Consider the following 15,061-nt stretch of genomic DNA (forward strand, 5'->3'; position numbering starts at 1 on the left):
TGTATAGACAAAGGAAGGAGGAAGAGAGAAGGAACCATGGGAACATTTATATAAAATTCTGACTCAGATGCTTAGATCTGGGGTGGGTAAGTGAGATACGGATGGGCACTGAATCCTGAAACTAAATCATTTAGCTGCCAACTCACAATGGAGAAAAGACATAAGCAAGACAGGTCTCTTTCCCCTCCTCCCTCCCTCCCCTGGTTACTGTTTTTGAAGAGAGGGGATTGACAGCCTTAGTTTTCAGTTATGTGGTGGGAAGAAAAGAAAAATCAAACCAGTATTCTTGTAAAAGCTTAACTTCTAATCGTCTCTGGATACCTGGCTGATGAAAGCAAGAACAAGTCTAAAGGCAGTTAAAACGGAAAAAGAAACCACACAGCTATTGAGGGAAATTGATAGTTACACTCCCTCCAGCTGTCCTTAATGTCACCAGGTGGGTGTGGTGTGCTGCTCTGAGTGGGCCCTTAGCTGTTATCATTAATGTTGTGGCCTCTACAAATTGAGAGACCTAGAATCAAGGACAGATTCCAAGAAAGGAGGACAATGGTCTGTGTCTCCTTTAACTCAAGAAATGTGCCTTAAGCCCCCAGTGTGGACAAGGCATTGCTCTAGGTATCAAGGGGCAAAGATGCCAAAGGTACCTGTGCTATGGAAGTTCACACACTAGGACCCTAGAAGACTTACATGGAAATAACTGAAAAACAAGGCAATAAATGGGGTCACTTTTGTGGAAAATTAGAGTTAAGTGACCCAGAGGAGGTTGATAATTATTTCTGCTAGAGAGGTCAGGCTTCATGGAGAGGGGACCTTCAAAATGAGCATTAAAGATGGACATGGTGAGGCTGATTAGACAAAGTATTTTAAGTAGAGCAAGTAGCATGAGTCCAGGTTTGGAGGTGGGAATGTAGTAGGCAAGTGCTGATTTAGCTCTGAGCACCTAGACCCATGACAAAGAAGTAAGGGCCAGACAATGGAGAGTTGGTTATAAATGTCAGATTTAAAAATGCAACCCTCATGGAAAAGCAGAATGCTACCTTCACTCCCTTCCCTGACTCCTGCCATGGCTCTCCACTGCCAACGGGATTCCTGAGAAAAGGACTCTCCTAGGATAAAAAGGGAAATGAACATCTTGGGAAGGGGACCTAGTTGGGTAGCTCTAGAAAATGTGGTTTGTCTGATTGGCAATTTGACAGCTTGAGGATTATCTATTTGTCTCCTTCTCCTCTCACTGTTTATCTTTTGCTCATTATACTCTTCTAGTCTACCCCATGACTTCCCCTTCTTTATTTCCATGATGGGTGGTTGTTGGTTCTTCTACAATACTCATCCTGAATTGTCTCTACTTGCCTAGGTTCCCATCTGTCATCTTCAAATGGGTGCTCTTTGAGCCTTGCGTTTCATCCCCTTCTAGACCTTTAGAGCCCAGCACATGCTTGGCTCACATTATGTTCGGTAAATGCCTACTGGATCACTGAATCTGTAACCTTCTTGGGGGTGAAGCTGGGGTTTTCTCCTCTCTCTCTCTCTCTTTTTTAACCGCCCAGTGCTTGGCACAGTCTCAGGTCCCAGGAATAGTCAGCAGTACTTGCTGATGGTCTAATCACTGATCTCTCTCCCATAAGGGGCCACTAAAATGCAAGTGCAACCTGTGGCTTCTTCTAAGTCCTTCACATGGTAGCTGAGGCTACTTTAGAAAGCACCACCACCTCCTTGGTTGCTCAGGTCAAGATGCTCATCATAATCCTTGATTCTTCTTCTTCTTTTTTTCTTTTTCTTTTTTTCCATTTCTTACACCTGATCCATGAACAATTCCCATCACATTTACTTTGAAAATATATCCCAGTTGGAATACTTCCTTATCTCCCCTGCTACCCCTCTAGTCTACATCACCATCACCCAGACCCTGGTCAGCTATTACAGCTTCCCTATGGGCTTTTCTGCTTCCACTCTTGCACCCCTACAGTCCATTCTTCTACACAATGGCCAGAATAATCTTTAAAAAGGCAATAAGATCATGTCAACTCTACTGTACTTTCTACTTTAACCTCCAACAGCTGTCCATTGTAATAAGAATATAATTTACACTTGTCAACAAGGTCCATAAGATGCTGAAGCATTGATCCCCTACTGACCTCTCTGACCTCCTCTGAAACACTTCCTTCTGAGTTTACCACCATGCAACCATATTGGACTCTCTCAATCCCTTAAGTAAACCAGATTATTGCCTGATATTAGGGCTTTTGCACAACTTCTCTCTGCCTGGAATACTTTCCCCCAGATCTTCACATGGCTGACCTCATCATTTAGGCCCCATCTCAGATGACACATCTCAGATGTTCCCTAACTATCTTATGTAGCTTCCTTATCCTTCCTACTCCACACAGTAGTCCCTAATTATTACCCTGTTAGGTTTTCCTTAAAGCATTATCATTTTTTAAATTTGTCCACATGAATTGGTGTGAAGTTTCCTATAAAACCATAAACACAACAGCTAGGGCTTGCTTGTTCCTACCCTCTCCCTCATGTCCTAACAGATAGTCCTTGGCACGTGGTATACATTCACCAAGTATTTTGTCCCTTATTTATAGAATTCATTTATCCCTCCACTTACAGATCACTTTCTAGGTTTTAGGGCCTGGAGTCAACTTTGCTGGGAAGAGAGCTTATAAGAACTTTCATCCAGCACAGAGGAATCTGGACTTCAGAGTTAGTAGCAAGCAATGACCAGGAGGAATCTACCAGGTGTGGCCAGAAATTAACTAGCAAGGACTATGCAGTAATTCTAAGTCATATCCTAGTGAATGTGCAAGGACCCAGAGAATTTATAGAAAGGTAGTACATAGAGGCACAAAATATAAACATTTGAATTAGTAAATGAACATTAGTGGTTCTCAAACTCTCATGTACATCACCATCTTCTACAGAGCTTGTCAAAGATAAAAACTGCCTTGGCTCATCTCTAGGCTTACTGAATCAGTGCTCTGGGGTGGGCTCCAGGAGTCTGTATTTTTAAGAAGTGTCACTTTAGAAACCACTGAAACAGATGAACAGCTTGAAGTAGTGGTTCTTTCATTGTTTGGTATGTATCAGATTCTTGTGTGGAGATTCTTGTGTGGATTCTTGTATTTACAAATACAGCTACACAGGTCCCACACCAAGCACTATGACCTAAAGCTTTCACCCTTGTTTGTTTGTAAGTCAGGTGTTAACAATTGTATCCAATATGTGTGTGGTGTTTTATAGATTCAAAAAGAATTTCCCCAACTATTATTTGATTACAGGCCTAGGTTTTGAAGCTCAGCCCATTTTGTGGGATATATATTCTCTGGAGAACCCCCAATTCAGCCATCATTTGCCCAGGGAAGTTTTGTAGCAATGGGAACAATAGAGCAAAGGAAGGTTTTCTGTGTGGCCACTTACCGTAACTCCAAAATGCTGGTCACATTTCGAGAAGGAAAAATGCGCCGGATGTAATTGAAGTCTCCAACGAAGAGGCTCCCATCAATTCCAACGGCCAGAGCTACTGGGGCCAGTAGCTTGTTGCCTTCGGCAAGGCCATTGCAACTAGGACAGGAAATGCTTCGTCGGCGGCCATTGCCCATAATGCTGGTGATGATGGCAGGCTGCTGGGTCAGGAACTGGTTCTCCCCGGTGCCCTTGTGTAGGATTCCTGGGGAGCAGGAAATGGGGATAGTTACTGCAACCCTCTGGGGAGGATACTTCTATTGGCTTACTGAGGGTGAGGGGCAGTGGCAGAGAGAAGAGAAATAGTAGGAAACTTTGATCTTTGGAGAACTTGCCTATTTCCTCATGATGCTGTAATGGAGTGGCTGAACCCCAAGGCTAAGATATTGCCTGTAGGGATAACTGAAGAAGAATTGTGAGGTACACTAAGGCAGATGGTCTGGGAAAAACAGCCTGAGATTCTTTGACATTTAAAAGGAGAAGGTGGGAAAACCTATGAGTGTTTTGGACATTTGATGAAAAATGCTAAGGGAAGGGGAGGGGCCACCACTTAAATGTCAAGGCTGCCGAGAAGTTTCCGGAGTGGAGATCAGGATGTATTTGGGAAAGTAAATGTGCCCACATACCACTTTTAACATTGAGAATGTGATGTTTGTCCAGGGACCAGCCACCGAGGTTGGAAGGGTCTAGCTCGAATCCTTGAAGGAGGGCTGTCCTTTTCTCCCACAGTATTAGACTGGGGCAGGTCTCATATTCAAACCCAACAGATACTGAAAGATAAAAGTGGGTGGGGCAGAATGGAGAAAAGAGAGTTTACTTGATTACTCCAAAGCCTTCCAGCTGGAATGAGAAACACATGTTCATGGTAATACAGATTCCTTTCCAAAAGCCCACTGAAGGAGGTGGGTTGATTGCTTTTTCTCCTCGTGATTCCACACAATATTAAATTCAGATTTCAAGCTGAACTCAACCTTGAAACTTACACAGTAGTACTCTGTAGGGATAGAAAGACTTTTCCAATGAACAGCTGGCTTTCAAAATATGACCCTAGTGATGTGGAAGGAGGAGAAGAATCATTTAAAAACGAAATACAACTCTCCTTTATAGATGGACAGGAGACTGTTTCTTTCAGCCTGCTGTTCACGGCATGCATTTATCATATTCTATGTTATTTATTTTCGCTCACTAGGAGGAAGGCCTATGGAAGCATAGTGGCTCATTTATAAGGAGATTCTGTAGGCAACAGCTTGTATAAGTTAAAGCTCTTTGTACGATCACTCAGGATTCCAGAGAGTGCCAGGCAAGGCAGGCATGGGGACAAAGCCTGCCAATTATGTGACAATTCAGTGGGGAACAGAATCCAAAGACTGTAAAAATCCTACATTTGCCACATGGACAAATGGGAGAGGGAGGTGGGAGATGAAGGACTTCAGTTCTAACTCTGCTCCAGCTCACACTTCCTCGTGGCTCTGTTTTCCCATGTGTAAAACAGAGCAAGTGAAACCTCAATTTCTCAGAGAGATGTAGTAGGGATAAATGAGACAAAATGCCAAGATGCCATACATTTTTAATTGCAACATTGCTTTAGAAATATGAGGCACTGTTATTATTGCTATTCCTACTACATTAAATTCTTAACTATGTGTGTCACCTTTGGGGATTCTCCACAGCTTCTTTTAAATCCTGAGATATAGGAGCATCAATTTGAATTGGAGATACACTTTATTAAAAAAAAACCCCACATATATTTCTTAACTTGTCCTCTGAAAATTCCAAGAAACAACAACGAAATCAGTGGCAAAGAGAATTTCTAGTGCCTAGCTTGTGGCCTTGAAATATTATTTCTCATTAAAAGGAAATCAGGCAGGGCTCCTTGAAGAAATGGCTGGAGCAAGAAATGAACAAGATGAGACTAGGGTATTTTATCATACCAGATAGCAAGGAAGAAATCAAAATCTCCTAGGGTTATGTCAAAAGATAGGGAGTCAGCCTGAAGAGTGTCCCACTGACCAAAGATGGGATAGTTTGACCCTCAGTAGAGATAATAACTTCAATGGATTGAAACATATTAGACACATTTTATTCTATGAGTTCATAATGGTATTAGAAAATTAATTTGCCACTGTTAGAGGATGTTAGAGAACAAACTTATTATATTGAAAACAGTATATAAAGACAAACAATCAAGAATTTATTTCTTCTTTCTTATTTGAACTCTACCTCCTATAACCAAGTAGTTAATGAGAGAATATCTCTATGTAAAAGTATTCTAGCTAATAAATGGAAAAGCAATGAAAAAATTAAAATATGACTTTGCAATTCTTAATGACCTAATGGATCTAGGTAATGAGCATCAGTGGCCTCTGAAATCACAAAAGGATAAACAAGATGACATTAGGTGCCTCCTGATGGGAGACAACAGTACCACCTATCTAGTTGTCCTGCTGAAAAAAAAAAAATTAGAGAATAAAATACTCAGGAATTAATTTAATCAAGGAGGTGAAAGACCTATATGTTGAAAACTATAAAACACTGATGAAAGAAATTGAAGAAGACACAAATAAATGGAAATATATTCTGTGCTCATGAATTAGAATAATTAACATCATTAAAATGCCCACACTACCCAAAGCAATCTACGGATTCATTGCAATCCCAAAATTCCAATGGCACAGAATAGAAACACAAAAATAGAACAAACAATCCTAAAATGTGTATCAAGCTGCAATAGACCCCAAGTAGTCAAAGCAATCGTGAGAAAGAACAAACCTAGAGGCATTACACTCCCTGATTTCAAACTATATTACAAAGCTATAGTAATCAAATCTGTATAGTGAGGGCATGAAAACAGACACACAGGTCAATAGAACAAAATAGAGAGCCCAGAAATAAACCCATACATATATGGCCAATTAATTCAAAGCAAAGGAGCCAAGAATATACAACAGGGAAAAGACAGTCCCTTCAATAGATGGTGTTGGGAAAACTGGACAGCCATGTGAAAAATAATGAAACTGGATCACCATCTTACACCATACACAAAAATTAATGCAAAGTGGATTAAAGACTTGAAGTTAAGACCTGAAACCATACAACTCCTAGAAGAAAACACAGGGGGTAATCTCCTTGACGTCGGTCTTAGTAATAATTTTTTGATTTGACACCAAAAGCACAGCCAACAAAAAGCAAAAATAAACAAGTGGGACTGCATCAAGTTAAAATGCCTCTGTGATGGGGTGCCTGGGTGGCTCAGTCAGTTGAATGTTTGACTTCGGCTCAGGTCATGATCTCCTGGTTTGTGAGTTCGAGCCCCACATCTGGCTCTATGCTGACAGCTCAGAGCCTGGAGCCTGCTTCAGATTCTATGTCTCCCTCTCTCTTTCCCCATCCCCTGCTCATACTCTGTTCCTCTCTCTCTCAAAAATAAATAAACATTAAAAAAATTAAAAAAAATTAAAATGCTTCTGTACAACAAAGGAAATAATCAACAAAATGAAAAGACAACCTACTGAATAGGAAAAAAAATAGTTGCAAATCATATATCTGATAAGGAGTTAATATCTAAAATATATAAAGAACTCATACAACTCCATAGCAAAAAGGCAAACAATCCAATGAAAAATGGGCAAAGGATCTGAACACACATTCCAAAGAAGACATAGAGAAGGCCAAGATGTTCATGAAAAGATGCTCAACTTCATTAATTATCAGGGAATTGCAAATCAAAACCACAATGAGATACCATCTCATACCTGTCTGAATGGCTGTTATCAAAAAGACAAGAAATAACAAGTACCTGTGGAGATATGGAATAAAGGGAACTCTTGTGCACTGCTGGTGGAAATGTAAATTGGTGCAGCCACTATGGAACACAGTATGGAGGTTCTTCAAAAAAAAAAAAAAACAAAAAAAAACTACAAATAGAACTACCATATGACCCAGCAATTTCACTTCTGGGTATCTATCCAAAGAAAATGAAAACACAAACTCAAAAAGATATCTGCACCCCATGTTCATTGCAGCATTATTTACAATAGCTAAGATATGGAAATAGTCTAAGTGCCCAATAACGGCTGAATGGATAAAGAATGTGTGTGTGTGTGTGTGTGTGTGTGTGTGTGTGCGTGTGTGTGTAGTATTATTCAGCCACAGAAAAGAGTGATATTTTGCCATTTGGGAAACAGGGATGGACCTTGAAGGCATTATGTTAAATTAGATAAGTTAGAGAAAAGACAGATACTGTATGATTTCACTTCGATGTAGAATCATCTAAAAAAAATAAAACAAAGCTCACAGATATAGAGTTAGATTGGGTCTTGCTGGAGGCAGCAGGTGGGAGGTGAAAGAAATGAGTGAAGGGAGTCAAAGGTACAAATTTCCAGTAATAAAATAAACAAGTGTTGGGGATATAATGTGTGGCATGGTGACTGTAGTTAATAATACTGTATTGCATATTGTAAGTTAAGAAAGTAGATCTTAAAAGTTCTCATCACAAGAAAAAAAACTCGTAACAATCTGTGTGATGGATGTTAACTAGATTTGTGTATATATTGCACCCAATATACACCAATATGGAATCATGTTGTACACCTGAAACTAATACAATGTTGCATGTCAATTATACCTCAGATAAAAAAAAAATCAAACCTGAACCTGAAAAAGCCTTGAGTCTCAACTCTCAGTTTACAGGAGATAACAGAACAAAGGAAGACATTAAACAGCCACAGGGGTGCAATCAGAAAATAAATTAGACTATGGAAAATTCTACAGACAAATAATGCACTTTGTCCAAAATAAAATATAGAACTTAAAAAAAGAGCTAGAGATAGAAGGGAAAACCATAGATTAAAGAAATTTAAGAGAAATCAAAATTGCAAAAGGTGGATCTTATTTGGATTCTGACTCAAACGAAGCACTAATATTTTATGATACTCATAAGACAATCGAAATATTGAATAATGGGCTATTTAAAGATATTAAGAAGTAATCATTTAAAAATTGTGATAATTATATTGTTGTCATTCTTTTGTAGTGTGTTTTTGAGATACATTGTGAAATATTATGGATGAATTTATATGATATCTGAGACTTCCTTCAGAAAGTCATGGGAAGCAGGCAGGTGGATGAAAGGATGGACTTGATAATGTCAGAAGCTAGATACATGGGGGTGCATTATAATACTGCATCTACGTTTTGACGTTGGATATTTTTTTGATATTGGTAAAGGCTGGTATAATATTTGATTAGCTACTTTATAGTAAATGCACTAGTTAGTTCAATAACATTACTATCTTTTATGAAGTTAATAACTCCCTTTGCTGATGAGGCAGACTACTAGGGCCACACCCTGAGCATGTGAAACCTGCTAGGTACATGACGTTAGGCATCTTACTTACCCTCTCCCTCATGTCCTACTGCACAATGGGGGTTATGAGAGTGCCTCCCTGATAAAATTATTGACAGGCTACCCCATACAAAGGATTTTAGCTCAGTGCTCTGCACAAAAGGAGTGTCTGACAAACATTGGCTTCCAACTACCATGAAAATTTCTAAGTTTGCTGGTTTCTTATTTTGGTAACTTATTATAGTTCTTGGAAATCACAAGGCTAGTGGTGAAGAAAATACAGGATTCTGGATTTTAATTAATCCCACCCAGACTTCCACAAGTAGGAAAAGACACTAGGTATGTTGATATCAATCTCAGCTCACAACTTTTCAGAGATTGGTAACCAACAGATCCTTCTCTTATGGTAGTCTTTCATCAGTGGGCAGTTAAGCTATTCCCTAAAAGTCACAGCTTGAAACACAGCACGTGGCTTTCACACCCCCTCCATCTTCTGATTCTCCTGATGCATTCTGGGAACATGATCTAGCTCCTACCCACCTCTTTCCCCTATCTTGAATATTCTCCTTGTCCATACATTCCAGCCACACTGCCCTTCTCTTTGTCCTTCAAACACACCTTAGTCTTCTCACTTTTTCTGCCAGAAAGATAATGCTTTGTTCCTGATTTTCACATGGCTCCTTCTTGCCATTCAAGCCTCTGCTGAAGTGTCACCTGCCAAGAAGTCTTCCCTGAATGCCCACCCACAGTTGCTCCTCCTTCCCAGTAAATTATTTTTACTTTAATATTAGCACTTATCACTGCTTGATATTTTCTTGTTCAGTCTGTGTTTATTATCTTGATCCCCCACTAGTACAGAAGGTCCATGAAATAGGACTCTTGTCTATCTTACTGACCAATGCATTCCTATCTACTGGGATAGTGTGTGGCACATATTAGGAACTCAATATTGATCAAATTAATGCATGACTAAATCCAAGGATCAATAAGGAGTTGAAACTGAAACATACCAACAGCATCAGAGAGTCCGTAAACCCTTTGGCCATATGCATCTGTCTTATCCCAGATGAAGGTGTAGGCCAGGTTGGGAGAGGCCTGGAATGACTTCTGGAAGAGGTGCCCCTCTACAGCAACCATCAGATGAACCTTGATAAGATTCAGGGGCACCGTGGACTGGGTCATGGTGATCTTCAACAGAGACTTATAGCCTGCGGTCCTGGAGCTCAGGTAGCGAAGCTTCACAGTGGAACCAGGGAGCTCAATTTCTTCATGAAGAACCTGGAGAGGAAACATAGGGTGGACATGAGACATGCTTCATCCAGTGACCCCCGGGCAGGTGGGCTGCTCACAACCCTGAGTCTGCCTGTCTGCTGCTGCCCTCACAAAGCATCATGCCTTATGTGGGGTGCAAGAACCACTACCCACGACTGAGAGAAAAAAAAAAAACAACCAAAACTTTATCCTACACCATGGAGTAAAGGGGTTGAGGTTATGATTTTTGGATTAATAATTATTCCTGGTCACTGTTGTGTTTCTTTTTAAAAACCACACTGTTGGCAAAAGATGTAAATAAGAACAGCAGGCTTTATTGCTAGCTGCATGTAAGGAGGCCACAAGAGGCTGTAATTATATGAACCTGCAACTTCCAGTGACAATTGGTATAAAGCAACAGGGAGGCAATAATGTAATATGCCCTCTGTCCTAACACTGATGTAGATCATTAAAGTGCCTCTTATCATGTATCTCTGTGACTAACAGGAATAAAAATGCAATTTGCAGGTGGGTTGCACATATGTATATTGTTTTTTTTATTTTATTAAAAGCTCCGTTGACTGCCAAAGTCTTGAATGACTATCTGGAAACATCTGGAAGATATAGGAGAGATTCAGTTGTCTCTCCAGTGGCCATAAATTCTATTGTGTTCCTACTTTTTGTCTCTCTCCCTTAATATTAGTCTCTGGCCCACCCAGAGAGTGAGATATGGTGAGAGGAAGTTGGCCAGCCAGTTTGGGTTAGGGTAGGATTTGAAGAGACCTACCCTAGTACCTGCCATTCCTACCTGGGTCTCAGGCACGATGGGATTCTGCCCAGGGGCGGCGCTGAAGAAAGTGGACAGCGGGGAGGAGATGATGATTGGATCTGGTCGGACAAAGCCACTGAGGTCACAGCTGGGGATGGAGTTCTCCTCAGTCTTCATTACCAGGGTGTCCATGGCGTAAAAGCTATTCCATGGCAGCCACACGGTGCGCTCCTGGCTCATGAATGGGGCTCGCTCGAAGTGCAGGGTCAAGGAGGCACCCCCATTGGCAATCAGGTCAAACCTGAAGAGGGGGCAAGTGGGCTCTTAGGAATGAACTTAGCTTTAGACAAGGCAGGGGCTCTGAACTGTGCACCTGAGGGCAGTAGGAGGGGCAGAGCACACGAGAGATGAACGTGGGCTTTGAAGGCAGATGGTCTGAGTTAAAATACAATCTCTATCAATGACTTGTCCTGTGATTCTGTGAAAGTTACCAACCCTCTCTGAGCCCCAGTGTCTTCATCTGCGAATTGGGACTAATTATATCAACTTCACAGTATGGCTGAGAGAATGAAATGTGACGACTGCAGAGCAGGGGTCAGCAAACTAAGCCCATGAGCTAAATCCAGCCCGCCACCTGTTTTGGCGAACAAAAGTTTCATTGGAGTACAGCCACGCCGATTTGTTTACTTATCCTCTCCAGCTGATTTTGTGCTACAAAGGCAGAGCTGAGTAGTTGTAACAGAAACCATATGGCATGCAAATCCTAAAATATTTACTATCTGGCCCTTTACAGAAAATGTTTCTCCGCCCCTGCTGTAAAGCACTTAGCATCATGCTAGGTTGATACAAGTATTCAATACATAGTAGAGTTATAATGATCAATGAATGCTAAGTCATGGGAGGGGCTTTCTTCTTATCTACCTGGGCTGTTTTATATTTACATATATATATATATATATATATATGTTTCATAGAGGCTTAATTTTTGAGATACAGTTGACATATAACATTAGTTTCAGGTGTAGTACAACATAATGGTTTGATATATGCATAAGGTACAAAATGATGGCCACAAGAAGTCTAGTTAACATCTATCACTACACATAGTTAAAATTTTTTTCTTGCAATGAAAACTTTTAAGATTCTCTTAGCAACTTTCAATATGCAATACAATATTATTAACTATAGTCTCCATACTGTACATTACATTACATCTGCAGGATTTATTTATTTTATAACTTTATACTTTTGACCCCTTCATCCATTTTGGCCTGTTTTTGATATATTTTTTTAAAGTTTATTTATTTTGAGAGAGGGGTAGAGCATGAGTGGGGGAGGCAGAGGGAGAGGGAGAGAGAGAATCGCAAGCAGGCTCCCTGCTGTCAGTGCAGAGCCCCACATGAGGGCTTGATCTGAATAACCGTGAGACCGGAGCTCTCAGTGCAGAGCCCCACATGAGGGCTTGATCTCAAGAACCGTGAGACCACGACCTGAGCTGAAATTAAGAGGCAGATGCTTAACCTGAGCCACCCTGGCATCCCTTTGATAATTGTCCTTAAACCTTATTCCTGTTTGTTTTTCGAGAGCTGGACAAAGGTATATTGCTAGTAAGGTAAAATAAAGGTAGTTCTTTCCCAATTAACAGAAAAGAAGGAGGTTAATGGAGAGAAGTCTCCCAATTTTGAGTTTTATTCCTCCATCAAGATCTCAACTGTTTGAGGGAAGTAGTGCTTTTCTGTTCACTTCAGAATTTCCAGCAGTTAACAGAGCTCCTGGATCATAGTAAAAACTCAGTGCAAATATACAGACCCACTGGCTTCACCCAATTTGGGTAATACTTTTGGTGTTTTTTGTTTGTTTCATTTTTTGTTTGTTTGCTTTGGTGTTTTTTTTTTTAATTTTTTTTTCAACGTTTATTTATTTTTGGGACAGAGAGAGACAGAGCATGAACGGGGGAGGGGCAGAGAGAGAGGGAAACACAGAATCGGAAGTGGGCTCCAGGCTCTGAGCCATCAGCCCAGAGCCTGACGCGGGGCTCGAACTCACGGACCGCGAGATCATGACCTGGCTGAAGTCGGACGCTTAACCAACTGCGCCACCCAGGCGCCCCAAGGTGTGTTTTTTTTTTTTAACAGACAAAAATGAATGAGCAATAAGCACATGAACATTAAGGTGAATATCAGAGCATGTATGGCACAATTTATTACATGAACTTGTTTGTCTATTTATTTTGGGGAATGCATACTGCTGGGGATAGGATGGATATAGGATGCAGAAGAGAGTCGAATGTTTTGATGTGAAATTGGTATGAAAGAACCAAATCATCAGTGTCTGTGGGACACCCCACTATATGACAGATTGTGTAATTCCTCAGAGCATTCCCAAATACATCCTGTTACTTCCAGGGCTTTGCAACCTGAATAAGCTGAAGAAATCACTAATCCTGAAGGTTGGATAGATGATATGGGAAGTGGGTCTGGGCTGTAATTAGTCAAGAAGCAGCTCAGAAGGATGGGGCAGCATAAGGTAGGGACAGGCAGAAGGCCAAGGACTTAGAAATGTCCTCTGTATTGTCATAGGACTGTGCAGAGTGGGAACACTGGTTTCTGAGAATGAACAAGGGCCGAGGTAGTTCTGTGTATTACATAGTTACTGTCCTAATGCTTTAAAATAGTTAGATTTGGCTACAGAAATGTATGAGATATCAGAAAGTTTGTGAATACTGAGATTTTGATGGAAATCATCAGATGTCTTCTTTGGGTTTCAGAGGTGGGAATATGAGAATAGGGCTATTGTCAGCTGGTAAATTTTGAAACTACCAGCAAGGCTACCTTAGAGCATTAGAAAGTAAGGCCTGACTCTTCACCAGAGAAAGGCAAGACTCATAGTTCTTACCCACATGCTATGTCCATGATTTTGCAGACTGCAGTTTTATGGAAAAAGTGTTACATCAGATTTACAGCAACCATCTTCTTTTACATTTGGAATAGAATGCAATAGTTTGAGGGCTTGGGTTTTTTGTTTATTTGTTTGTTTTTTTTTTTTTTTTTTTTAGCCCAGGGTGGTTGAGTGATTTCCCCATCCCATAGATTTCTTTTCTTCTTCTTCTTCTTCTTCTTCTTCTTCTTCTTCTTCTTCTTCCTCTTCCTCTTCCTCTTCCTCTCCTCCTCCTCCTCCTCCTCCTTCTCCTTCTTCCTCTTCTTTAAATTTCAACTCCATGCCCAGTGGATTAAGGAAATAACATAGCTTTCATCTTGGTGGGGGCTGCACGGGTGCATGTTTCCAATCAGAAGATAATAGGAAAAGGTTGCCTCCTTCACACAGCAGGGTGACAGCTAAATGTATTTAATTAGACCTTTCTGATTACATCCCACCCCCTCAAAACAGGCACAAAAACAACACAGCGCCTAAAGCCACAGATGAAAGCAGAAGGGGTTCACCACAGGACACTATGTCATGTGGATGCTTGTCACCCTGCACTGACTTTGATTTAAAATAGGAGAGAATTTCCAAGAGCCAATTTGCCTTTTTCTTTCTAGAATCTGCCCTCCCCTAGCTGCAATCCCAGTACATGTACACACACAGAAAAGTATTTACCTGACAGGGAAAAAGGGAGAATGATGGTTATTGGCAGCCTTGGACAGGCTGGCCCTTCTATTTGTTTTTCATGTTAGATACTATACCACAAAGCAAAAAAATGTATTTGGGGGGATCCACACTAGGGGTCTTGCCTGGTGGTCACTATAGTCCACAAGGGGAAGCCATGTGGTTCTAAGCCAATAGCATGATCTGTCTTTTTGCCTGCATCCTCAGTTCTGAGTAGGTAGAACCCCGCAAAGATACTTACGTGCCATCTTGGCGGGTGATGGTGTAGCCATATTTTGGGTACTTGACAAAAGACACATTCACACCAACCAGAGGAGTCCCATCTGTAGTTACTACTTGGCCTCGAATGAGAGAAACCAAGCTGAGAGAAAAAGAAACACAAGTCTTGAGCCACACACAGGAAAATAAGACAAGGGGGCATGTCAAGTTCTCCTTCCATCTTGCCATTGTCTCCACCCATCCTCATCTGGTTGCTAAGGTAAGAAGACTCTCAACATTAATTTCTGGATTCACATAATCACACCTCACGGAGAGGTCTTAACGCTTGCTTTCCTTGAGGAACAGAGCTGATGACATGTTGGAGTGAAATCCACGGGCAGCATCTCTAGTCACTTGGCTGGCCA

At 40.9% G+C, this 15,061-nt stretch overlaps 1 protein-coding gene across 3 annotated transcripts in view; it reads right to left on the bottom strand.

Moving 5' to 3' along the window:
* The window catches only part of TENM2 (teneurin transmembrane protein 2), a 943,516-nt gene that overhangs the window by 69,350 nt on the left and 859,105 nt on the right, over positions 1-15,061 (bottom strand). For all 3 annotated transcript variants that reach the window (XM_047073159.1, XM_047073150.1, XM_047073168.1), the window contains 5 exons: positions 14,680-14,799; positions 10,872-11,133; positions 9,823-10,090; positions 4,095-4,238; positions 3,424-3,673 (listed from right to left, as the gene is read on the bottom strand). In XM_047073159.1, the coding sequence (XP_046929115.1) occupies positions 3,424-3,673; positions 4,095-4,238; positions 9,823-10,090; positions 10,872-11,133; positions 14,680-14,799 (1,044 nt within the window). The remainder of the gene's footprint in view (positions 1-3,423; positions 3,674-4,094; positions 4,239-9,822; positions 10,091-10,871; positions 11,134-14,679; positions 14,800-15,061) is intronic.

The sequence above is a fragment of the Lynx rufus genome, unplaced genomic scaffold (genome assembly GCF_022079265.1).
Source record: "Lynx rufus isolate CCGP_SWC_20201006 ecotype Redwood Valley unplaced genomic scaffold, mLynRuf1.p SCAF_1, whole genome shotgun sequence".
Classification (NCBI taxonomy): Eukaryota; Metazoa; Chordata; class Mammalia; order Carnivora; family Felidae; genus Lynx; species Lynx rufus.